The sequence below is a fragment of the Cyprinus carpio genome, chromosome B1 (assembly GCF_018340385.1).
Source record: "Cyprinus carpio isolate SPL01 chromosome B1, ASM1834038v1, whole genome shotgun sequence".
Taxonomy (NCBI): Eukaryota; Metazoa; Chordata; class Actinopteri; order Cypriniformes; family Cyprinidae; genus Cyprinus; species Cyprinus carpio.
This window is the reverse complement of record NC_056597.1, coordinates 36,177,912-36,189,484: the sequence shown is the minus strand read 5'-3', so window position 1 is coordinate 36,189,484 and position 11,573 is coordinate 36,177,912. Positions and strand designations below refer to the sequence as shown.

The 11,573-nt window shown below is 38.2% G+C and overlaps 1 protein-coding gene across 1 annotated transcript; it reads left to right on the top strand.

The window, feature by feature from the left end:
* Positions 1-2,438: 2,438 nt before the first annotated feature.
* Positions 2,439-11,143, top strand: metrnlb (meteorin like, glial cell differentiation regulator b). The gene is made up of 4 exons (XM_019087736.2): positions 2,439-2,787; positions 5,256-5,647; positions 8,957-9,016; positions 9,686-11,143. The coding sequence occupies exons 1-4, from the start codon at positions 2,705-2,707 to the stop codon at positions 10,012-10,014; spliced, it is 864 nt and encodes a 287-aa protein (XP_018943281.2). The 5' UTR covers positions 2,439-2,704; the 3' UTR covers positions 10,015-11,143.
* The last annotated feature ends 430 nt before the right edge of the window (positions 11,144-11,573 follow it).

Genomic DNA, 11,573 nt, shown 5'->3' with positions numbered 1-11,573 from the left:
TCTTCCTCTCAACAGTCCTTCATTTCTGTGTGTGTGAGAGACTGGAATGTGTGTGTGTGTTGCATTAAGACATTATCTGAGGTCAGCGGCCACGTTCCTATGTGTGTCTGTGTGTGTGCATGTGCGTGTGTGTGTGTGTGTGTGTGTGTGTGTGTGTGTGTGTGTGTCTTAGGTGATGGAGCGTGTGCTGTATGTGTGTGTGTGTGTGTGTGTGTCTCAGGTGATGTAGCGTGTGCTGTATGTGTGTGTGTGTGTGTGTGTGTCTCAGGTGATGTAGCGTGTGCTGTAGGTGTGTGTGTGTGTGTGTGTCTCAGGTGATGGAGCGTGTGCTGTAGGTGTGTGTGTCTGTGTCTGTGGTGTGTGTGTGTGTGTGTGTGTGTGTGTCTCAGGTGATGGAGCGTGTGTGTGTGTGTGTGTGTGTGTGTGTGTGTGTGTGTTTGTGTGTGTCTCAGGTGATGGAGCGTATGTGTGTCTGTCAGGTGATGGTGCGTGTGCTGTAGGTGTGTGTGTGTGTGTGTGTGTGTGTGTGTGTGTGTGTGTCTCAGGTGTTTTTTGAGTTTTTGTGTGTTTGTGTTTGTTTGTTTGTGTCTTTTGAGGTGTTTGTGTGTGTGTGTGTGTCTCAGGTGATGGAGCGTGTGCTGTAGGTGTGTGTGTGTGTGTGTGTGTATGTGTGTGTGTCAGGTGATGGAGCGTGTGCTGTAGGTGTGTGTGTTTGTGTGTGTGTGTGTGTGTTTGTGTGTGTGTCAGGTGATGGTGCGTGGGTCTGGTCACAGTTCATGGCCTGTAAATATTTAGGATGGTGTGTAGATGGAGGGTCAGAGCTCATCTGAAGGGTGACACACACACACACACACACACACACCATCTTAAATAAACACGTCTGTAGATTGAACACTGGATCTCCTGACACAACACAACCATCTCATACACCTTTTTTTGTTAAAAATGTGAGTATTGTCTTCTTACCGTCCATTTTTTTTTTATATTAGGCTGTTATTCATTAATCATATTATTAAATTAATTTTATTTCTTAATTTTACTAGGAATACCATAGTAATATTTAATGATTTGTGAATGCATATGTTATATCTATTTTTTTCTAGCTCTTGGAGTCGGACTGAATCAGTCTTGTGCTCGTGTTACGGGGCTATATTCGGTGCGCGGTGAGCGGTCGGTGTCCCGCGAGGCGCGTGCAGCCGTAATAACAGCGCGCGACTCAGCAGCATCTGATAGCAGTGTTTATAGAGCCCAGAATAACCGCAGCCGCCTCGAGACACACGCCTGAGTCACACACCCTACAAGAAAGCCATGCCATGTGCTGCACATGAAACTCAAATACTGCATATATTCCGTTATTTATATCTTTCGCCAGTGAGCCTGCAACACATTTCGCTATATCGCTGTATTAGTAGCCTATTGTTTGTGACAATTACAAATACACAGGAGTACCCATGTTTTTGGACATGTGGTAGTGTTATTTACAGTACGGCTGTAGATGGATGTTGTATCATGTAGTGTTCTTCGGTGCCGTGGTACGACCACAGTACAACTAAATGAGGTTATAGACTTAAGTTTTAGGCTTAAATAGGACTTAATGAACATGAATACTGCTGTTCAGAAGGATAGGATCAGTATGATGTTCAGTGTTTTTAATGAAGACTCTTATGCTCACCTAGGCTAAATTTATTTGATAAAAAAAAGGATATTGTAAAATATTACATTTTCTAATATTGGTTTCCTATTTTAATATATTTTAAAATATAATTTATTCCTGTGATTCCGTTTTTGTTGTTGTTGTTGTTGTTGTTGTTGTTTGTTTGTTTGTTGTTGTTTTTTTGGAACCTGTGATACTTTTTCAGGATTCTTTGATAAAAAGGTTAAAAATAACCGCATTTATTGAAAATATTAATCTTTTCTAATCCACTTAACACATCTGAATAAAAGTATTAATTTAATTTCTTTCTTTTTTTTTAAAGTGAGAGAAAAAATGCTACTGACCCTGAACATGAACATTTGAATGGTAGGTATTGTAACACAAAATTTCTATTTTGAATAAACACTGTTCTTTTTAACTTTTTATTCATCCTGAAAAAATATCCTGCAAAAATAACACAGGTCCCAAAAAATATTAAGCAGTTAACTGTTTCAAACATTGATTATAAGTCAGCACATTAGAATGATTTCTGAAGGATCATGTGAGACCGAAGACTGGAGTAATGATGCTGAAAACTCCGCTTTGATCACAGCAATATATTATATTTTAAAGGACTTTAAAATAGAAAACTGTTATTTTAAATTGCAATAATATGTCACAAAATTATTATTATTATTATAATTATTTTTTTTTTCAAGTAAATGCAGGCTTGATAAGCATAAGAAACTTAAAAAAAAAAAAAAAAAAAAAAAAAATCTTACTGATCCGAGATTTTGAACAGCAGTGCAGGTAAATGCTTGGTGATCGCGGAGTGCTGGCGGGGGCGTGGCTTAGAGGTGTGTCGTGTGTGTGTTATGGGCGGGCTTGAGTTTGTATGAGGGAGAAAGTTTCTGCGGGACTCACTAACAGTGTCTGGGCTTCAGACTCACGCGCAGTCATGCTCTTCATCCCGGATTTGTCTGCTCTTGATCCGGTCATGTTTCTGAAGTGACCCAGAGCGGCGGGGACTGAGATCTTCTACACACTGGAAGAGATTGTCGGGGTTTGAGCATGTTTTTATTCTTTCTGTTATCAGCTCTGGTCCTGTGTGGATGTACACAATATTCCAGCGACCAGTGCAACTGGAGAGGAAGGTGAGCCTTGCATTGTATTTCAAATTAAATCATTATAAAGGTCTTACAATAATCTGTCCGCAGAAAATGCTTACAACAACTAACTGCACATTAAAAACTATTATCATTCTTGTTATTATTGCATAGTACTTCGCATGATCGCATTGCATACAAAATGTTTTTAACAAGCTATATATTTGAAGAAATATCCTGTTGATCATTATGCATGTTTATATAAGGAAGACTTTTGTACGTTTTAGTCTACTTTTTTTGTTTGTTTGTTTTTTGGTCATGCAAAGAAATGTTAAATGCTAAGACTTGCAATACTCTATAACTGTTAAGAAGTGTAAATGCATGGGTTTAAATCGTGAAATCCTGTGAGAGCTAGGTAATGGGGAAGGTCCGGGCATGCCCTTATTGGACAAGTTATTACATTTTACCTGAAGACACTGATTCGCGAACCCATTGTTCTTTTGAACCACTTCTTGTTGCCGCCGGGACGATTCAGATTCGCGAAGGCTGATTCATAAATTGTTACTCTGCTGGATTACAGCTTTGTTTGAGAATAAAAAAGTTAACGTGTGAATCATTAGATCGCATCTGTCACAATATGTTTTGTCACTTCAAGAAAATAATACGCAAAACGCTTCACGAATTAAAAAAAATGAACCGTTCGAAAGAATCGATTCACTAAAATGAACTCGAATACTCAGCGCTGAAGCGAAAAATGACTGACGAAAAACTGCGCCCACGGTGACGTTCATATCTCTCTCTCTCTCTCTCTCTCTCTCTCTCTCTCTCTCTCTCTCTCTCTCTCTCTGGTTTAGTAGCTGACTCGCACTTTTTCTTTCAACTCCTTCATTTGACTCTTTGAAGCAGACCGCGCCGAATCTGGCCTCGATTACGCGCCGCACAGCTTAATTGACTCCAGAAAATGATTTAATAACGTTAATTAAAAACAAGCCGGATGAAATGGGAGGGAATTTCGGGGTCATGAGTGCGAAACTCGGCTTTTCCTCTGAGGACATTTGGCACTGATTTCAGCAGAAACCCAACCCCGTCAGTTTAATTATAATGGCCATCCAGAACCCCAGCTGGAGTCCAGCCATCATTCACTCACCCTCCTGAAGACCCAGTGCTTCAATATTTGGTGGAAATGCAGGAATATGATCAATCTGTATTTTGGAATCAGCCAGTTATTTTTTAAATCCATGGTATTGAAGAAACTCAGCTGGTAAAGTGAAGTGGACTTTCAATGATGCTTTTTAAAAATAGAAGGAGGTCATCATTTTTCATACTGTACACCTGAAGAGTGTAAATCTCAAAGCTTCTTCGATCCAGCCAGAACAGACACTGTAATCATCCCGAAATAAGCCAAACCACAGCCACTTGAAAGCGCTTTGGCGGGGAAAATGAAAACGTCACATCTGGATGACAGCTTGTGTCATATCTGTCGTCTGCATGTAATCCTGCTCATAAACCATAAGCTTCATGGCTTCAGGTCGAGCTAATATCTCACACGTTTGACACCTGATCTCTCCTGATGAGGAGCAGGTCACGGGATCAAAGCTGTGGATGTCACAATTTGTCAAACTCAGATTTCTGAGAGTCGTTTTAAAAAACGAGCAATTCGTTCCTCTTTGGCTTGAAGTAAAATAATAACAATAATAAATGTTGTAAAAAGGAATAAGAATGACAAAAGCACATAAAAGTAGTTAAACTATGAAAATATGAAGATAATTCAAAATATATTATGGTAAATGATACCAGATAGTAGTTACAATACTAGAAAAACACTGGAAAGTTTTACATTCTAAAGGTATTTTTTCTTTTTTTCCTGTATTGCTAAAATTGTGTATTGCTAAATTGGTGCATATAAATAAAATAATGAATGCAAACATTCTGTCTTTCAAGTGGTATTTTAGTTTTTTTTTTCTCTATTATATTACAGTATTTAATATTAATAAATACTGTATTTAATATTAAATATTTAATTTAACATTTTCTTATTTATTAAAATAGCATTAATTTAAATAATTTCAATTGTTTAATTAAATTATTTAAAGTTTTACTAATTTTGTTATGTGCTTTTGTCATTTTTATTAGTATTTTTAATGTGTTTTATTTATTTATGTTTACATTTGTTTGAGTATTATTTAAGTTTTTGTTTAGTTTATTCTCATTTAGTAGAAAAATATGTGGAAAACATCTGATTATTATTTTATTTGTACTTTTTGCATTAAATATTTTGAATCTGTTTTTTAAAAACAGCTATGATTCTGAGTCTCTTGACCGGGGGAAAAAAAAAATCTTTTAAAGTCATTTCAAAGCAAATGCATGAATTTCAAGATAAGATTTTCAGTTCTCCTGGAGTCTGTGTGAAGTCGTCTGATATTGAAACGCTGTGATTCTACAGGAGGACTGTCCAGCAGGGTTTGTGTCAGTATGTCTCTGTTGTGAAAGGCTTAGTTTGTGCTCTCTGTCTGCAGTGGTCTGATGCACGAGTTTCACGCGCGGGACGTAGAGCAGGTGTACCTGCGCTGCGCCGAAGGCTCTCTGGAGTGGCTCTATCCCCCAGGAGCCGTCATCGTCAACCTGAGGCCCAACCTGCCGTCTGCGGAGGGTCACCTGCGCGCCTGCGTCAAGCCGCGGCCGGACTCGCGCGGGGCCAGGCTGTATGTGGAGCGGGCCGGAGCGCTGCGGCTGCTGCTGACGGAGGAGGACCAGGCGGCCGGACACGTGCGCTGCTTCTCTCTGCAGGAGGGGGCGCTGTTCGTGGAGGCCTCGGCCCGCCGGGACATCAGCCGGAGAATCACTGCCTTTCAGTACCAGCTGATCTCCACACACACGCCAGCCGGAGACCAGCCCCACTCACAGACAGGTACTGACAACAACACCTCTCAATTCAGACTTTACCTCGATATTTATACACTTACCTGAAATCCCTTTAAAATGTTCTGAAACCCTAAACACAGTTTTCTGAGATGTTAACTCATATGAACAGGTTGCACATCAGTGAAAACAGCAATAGCACTCATTGTGTCTGTTATTAGGGGAAAAGGGGAAAAAGTTTTACAGTTTTACACGCCCATTTCTGGAGTCTTTTTCAGATGTAAGGTGTGAAAGACCCGTGCTGAAACAGGGGTTTAATGACACTTTAAAACATGTTTGTTTGTTTTTTTTTAATTATTATTTATTTTTCCCAGACAAAAGAATCATAATCACAAACATAATCACGTTGTTGACAACATACATTCAATGCTAGAAGTACAATATAATCAGACATGATTATTACACAATTTTCATTTAATTTATGCAGAAAATATGTATTTAATGTTTTTTTTATTTTTATTTATATACACCAATTTAACAATAAACAAAATTACTATTATTAAAAAAATATATATATATATATACCGATTTAGCAATGCACAATATTATTTTTTTTAATACGAAAAATAATAATAATATTTAACTATTTTGAATACAAAATTAAAACATGTAAAATACCACGCTTGGACATCTTGACAATGGTATTTCAGTATTAAATACATACTATAAGATGCTTGTATATATTTGTTTTCATTTTTGTGTAAGTTTTAGTAATTTTGTTTTGTGCGTTTGTCATTTTTATATATTTTTAAAAGTTATTTAAGCTTTTTTCCTACTTGTTGAAGTTGTTTTCTACACTGTATCTTGTGTATTGTTTTTTTTTTTTTTTTTTTTTAGGATGCAAAATGAATAATCAGTTCTGCACTGATTCACTGATTTTTATTTATTTATTTATTTTTTCAGTCTTATATTCCCGATAAGGAGTGGGTCTGAAACTGGATCACCAATGTGATCATTATAATATTTACATTGTTACTGAATTTTATATAATCAAAAAATACAATATTGATAAATATGCACCATAATACTTAGTTCTAGCGAATACAGGAATACATGTGAAAGAGAGAGCGGGAGTGTTGTGTGTGGGGGGTCGAATAACAATACTGTCGGTCAAATGGCCGTCATTCACATGAAAGACTGGTTTAGAGCGCTTGTAAAAACGTCTGACCCTGTAAAACCTAAACCCCAGACAAACCCATCCACCCCCGCCGCTCCCCCAGATCCATGTTCAGCCTGACATAAGAAAATAAACAGTCTAATCAGGAGGTCCCGCCGGGGTCAAGCAGCCTGTAGAGCTGTCAATCACAGCCAGCGCTGCGTCTGATTGGTCTGATGCTCGCTGAGGTCCACTCTCATTGGTTGGTTTGATATGAAAGACGCTGTTGTGTTGTCTGTGAAGGTGAGAAGAGCTCTAACAGAGGAGCGTAATAGTTTCAAGAGGGGTTTGGAATGATATAATTCAGTTCTCTTTGTAGAGAATCACAGGCTAAATACTGAAATCTTAATAACTAGTCCTTCATTTCTTCCACTTAGCTACCTGGAGTTCCCTTCAGAATGCCTTTTTCTTTTGTTTCCCTTCCCCCTCTCTTTTCCCGCTCCATTCCCAGAGGCTTTAAAGTTTAGACTCATAAACATGTAAGTCTTGAGGTGTCCTGAGCTCCTCACCTGTTGGTCTCACTCACACTCACGCTTGGACAGGCGTCTGATGAGTCTACAGGGGAGAAAACTGTGTGTGTGTGTGTGTTAAAGAGAGGTTTTTTTAGGAATGTCTGAAACTGTTCTCTTGAAAGCAATGAAAGTGGAGCCTGATTTATACAAGCTCAAGCTCCAAATAAGTACCATAAAAGTCATCCATGTGACCAAAAGCCCAGATTTTCAGTCAATGAATCCCATTCTGTTCATCATAGGGCTATCAAACTGTGATTTGTTGGTTCAACTGACCCTTTAACTGAAGTCTGCGGTGCTCGTGAGAGAGAACGAGTCCCTTCCCCATCACAATCTCAGCTCCGCACACTAATGAGCCGTTAGCCGCGGGTGCAAGCTGCTGAAAGTCGTTTAAAGAGCAGTTTTAGAGCGGTTTTGAGTCGGGATCTGTATGCAAGTGTGAGTCTGAATGTGCTTTCATGTGTAAAATCAGGTGAGAAATCACATTTACACTGACTCGTTTCACAGGGCGAGTCTGGAGATCAATGCTTTACGTTTACATTTTACCCAGTTTGTGAGTCTTAACTGAATGTGATGAAGAAAAGACGATAAATATAAGATACTATCTTCTAAAACATGCAAAAAGAAACATGCAGCACAACCAGTGTAGTCTGATTCACTTCTGATCTGTTTGAATCATTGTAACGAATCCTTTGCTGATTCATCAGAACATATGACTCTCTCGAGTGAACTATGACAGCCTGTTGCAACATTTTTTATAATAAATGAAATAGTAGTTTTAATCAACATTAAATAACATTAATACACCTATAACATTAAAGTGTCAATCTTTTTTTAATGCATTTGTTTTGAGGAATCAGTTTTGGATGTGCAAGAACGTTTGGTTCTCACAATGCATTTTTATGGTTTATATTAAAAGTGTAATGGTGTGTGCACACCAAAAGCAAATTAAATCATTTGCTTGAGTAGATTACATACAAAGTCATTTGCAAATACGTGAATAGAAGCAAATTCGCGTTGGGCGATGGGAGTGACGTGAATTGGGCGACGCGATTGTAAGTAACACAAACTACAATTACAACAGTAAAAACAAACTTGTGTTAAAATATTAAAAGGCTATAAAGAGCACAAATACACAGCCTTTAAAAGTATTAGGCACTGGAGGAGCTCTAATATGATTTGGTGGATTTTTGGGTAGACTTTTCAAATATTTTATACAAATCAACCATAAAAGCCTTTTTTTAAATGTACATGTGTTTATTTTTACAGATGTTTAGCATGATGTAATGTGGTTTAATCTCAGTCAGATGCCGGGTTTGAAGCAGGAAAGGCAGATAATGATGATAATATCTGAACGGGGTCAGAGGGCAAAGGTCAGAGATCACAGGACTCAGACACAGCTGGAGTGTGACGGGTGTGACGCAGCACAGGCCCGACGCGTCTGAGGAGGAAATGTGTCTCCATTTCCCTGCGGTGTGTGTGTGTGAGACACAGCTGCAGTCTCAGACTCATGTAACGTGTGTGTGTGTGTGTGTGTGTGTGTGTGTGTGTGTGTGTGTGTGTGTGTGTGCATGTGTGTGACACAGCTGCAGTCTCAGACTCATTTAACGTGTGTGTGTGTGTGTGTTTTTAGCTTCATGCAGACCCTGCGCTGATGACGAGCTGCTGATGGCGATCTGCACCAGCGACTTTGGTAAGACAAATCTGCTTCTTACTGCTTTAAACTATTAGTTTCCCTGCCATAATGTACCATATTTTCCTGGAAACAAGTCATACCTGACTGAAAGGTCTTTGCACACTGAGTCTGAAATTCCTGTCCGAAAATTTTGCACGTTAAAAAATAAATATGACCTCACATTGTGTCAATCATGTTTACACAATGCCTCTGAAATTTTCATCCGTCATAAAAAAATTCAGATTAGGTTTGAATTTCCGAGTTTTCGCATCAATGCCTCCGAATGATGCATACGAAAAAAAAATGAAAAAAAAAAACGTACAAGAAAATTTCGGACTCCGTGTGAAAGGACCTTAAGTCACACAGAGTCAAAACTGCATTGTTAAAAAACATAGTTACAAAATAAGTTGTGCTGGTTAATACAATAAAACCAGTTTTGCATTCTTGATGTTAATTGCATTTTTAAGCCACTTTGGAATAAAAGTCGCAGCACATTTCAGATGTTGGAAAAAACTCAACTTGAATTTTGGAAAACAAGTTAATAAAGAAAAGAAAAAACTTCATGCATGTTTTGCCTGTGTAATGTTAGTTGTGTTATGTCAGCTGCAGCAGGTTTCAGATATTAAAGTTTGTGATGTTTATTCTGTAAATCATGGTAAATCTCTGTCACTGCTCTCTGTCTCTCAGCGGTGCGCGGCAGTATTCATCATGTGGAGGAGGAGGAGGAGGATGAAGATCAGGCGTCAGTGGTGGTGTCGTTGAGTCACGTGTACCGTCAGAAGAGCCGTGTGTTTGTGTCCGGCGGCGGGGGGCGGGGGTGCGGCCGGTGGACGGGTCGTGTGAAGATGCCGCAGCAGTGCGGCCCGCGAGCGGGACAGGGCGAGTTCCTCTTCACGGGAGCCGTGCGGTTCGGGGAAGCCTGGCTGAGATGTGCTCCGCTTTATAAAGACTTCATCAGACTGTACCACGCAGCTCTGGACGAGGGAACAAACCCCTGCCACATACACACGGACTGAGACACACACAACAATCCTCTGCTGAACTGAACCCACTCTGACAAATTTTTTACATGCCTTGGTCCAAGGGCACATTTTATCCCAAAATCAAAAAAAATAAATATTACCTTTAGGATACTTAAATAAAAGTTGGATTATTTTATAACCAGGTTTTGAAATAATTGTTATAATAATTAAATAAATTGCCCCTCTAAAATTCTCATTACTGCATTTCATCCAGAGTTTTTTAATTATTAATATTATTATATTTTTACATTTTCATTTTAATTTATAATTCATAATTTTCAGCTGGGGTTTCTTTAGGTTTATTACTGTCAAATGTTTTAATTTTGCAGTAATACTACTAATCAGCATAAACTAAATTTTAATTAAATCCTACCATTATGTAAAAATATTTCACTTATTTCAATATTTAATTTACTTTAAAATTACTGATATAATAATAATAATAATAATCATCATCATCATCATCATTATTATTTTTTGTTGTTGTTATTGTAACATAGTAACACAGCAACATAGTATTTAAATAATGAAATAGTTGTATATAATTGCTCTATTTGTAGTGCTGAATTTAAATAATAATATTTTTAAAACTGGGGATTTTTTTTTTTTTTTTTTTTGCTTACAATAACGTCACAATTTAATTTTTTAATTTTTTATGCCAAATCTTTCTTCTTTATTTATGTTGATTTTGGGGTGAAATGAGGCCTGAGTTTGTTTTTTCAGGTTTTTCAAACGGGATGTCCAGTGGTTCCAGATGGATGGCTCTAAGTCAGATCCAAGTCATCAGTCCTCCCTGAAGTTGCTGTTCTTGGTTACAGACAGAAGTTGTGTTTGTGTGTTTCTGTCTGTTCTTGTTGCCTGATTTGATTCGTCTGAAAGCCATACAGAGACAGTGTGTGGTAACACTCGGATCCGTGTGATGAGCTCTTGCCTGCACGCGTGTGCTGCTGCGAGACGATGAACGCTGCTTTTGTTTAAAGCTTTGTTATTGAGCGGTCAATTCTTCTGACTGACGTCTGGGACTGTTTTCATGTGTTCACGAGTGAGATTGAGTGTGTGTGTGTGTTTGTTTCTCTTCCTTGGACTCCGAGTCTGGAATAAAACACTCCTAATAGAAACATCATGGTCATTTTCTGTGTTTGTGTTGCTGGGAGTTTTCTGTACAAACTGTCCAACTGTGGAGAAAATTGTGAAATTTTCATATTATCATGTGAAGGCAAGCGAGTTCAGCTACACAAGCCATGATGTCGTTGCTCAAAGTATGTTACCTGAACGCCATAACAGGATTTTGAGTAAACAGTCTGTTGGTTTAATCAATTATCAATCTAACCCTACCAGACAAATGTTGATATATAGCTAGCTGTAATGATAACACATCTGGTTTAATCAAACATACATTTGAAGAAAACTCTAGCACCCCCTGAGTACTGTGATTTAAAAGCTTGAAGTATGAAATTAAATAATGTTGAACAAAGCCTTGAGAAAATATGGTTATTGTGTATGAATAATTCTGTGTGTTAATTTAGGTTAGGTTAGATCTTAAGACATTATAT

What these genes read in the sequence shown, in the direction of transcription:
- metrnlb (XM_019087736.2), top strand. Translation starts at nt 2,705, where the DNA reads ATGTTTTTATTCTTTCTGTTATCAGCTCTGGTCCTGTGTGGATGTACA. An exon ending in CCAGCCCCACTCACAGACAG is followed by an intron (nt 5,648 to 8,956) that starts GTACTGACAACA and finishes GTGTGTTTTTAG; the next exon opens with CTTCATGCAGACCCTGCGCT. An exon ending in GATCTGCACCAGCGACTTTG is followed by an intron (nt 9,017 to 9,685) that starts GTAAGACAAATC and finishes TCTGTCTCTCAG; the next exon opens with CGGTGCGCGGCAGTATTCAT.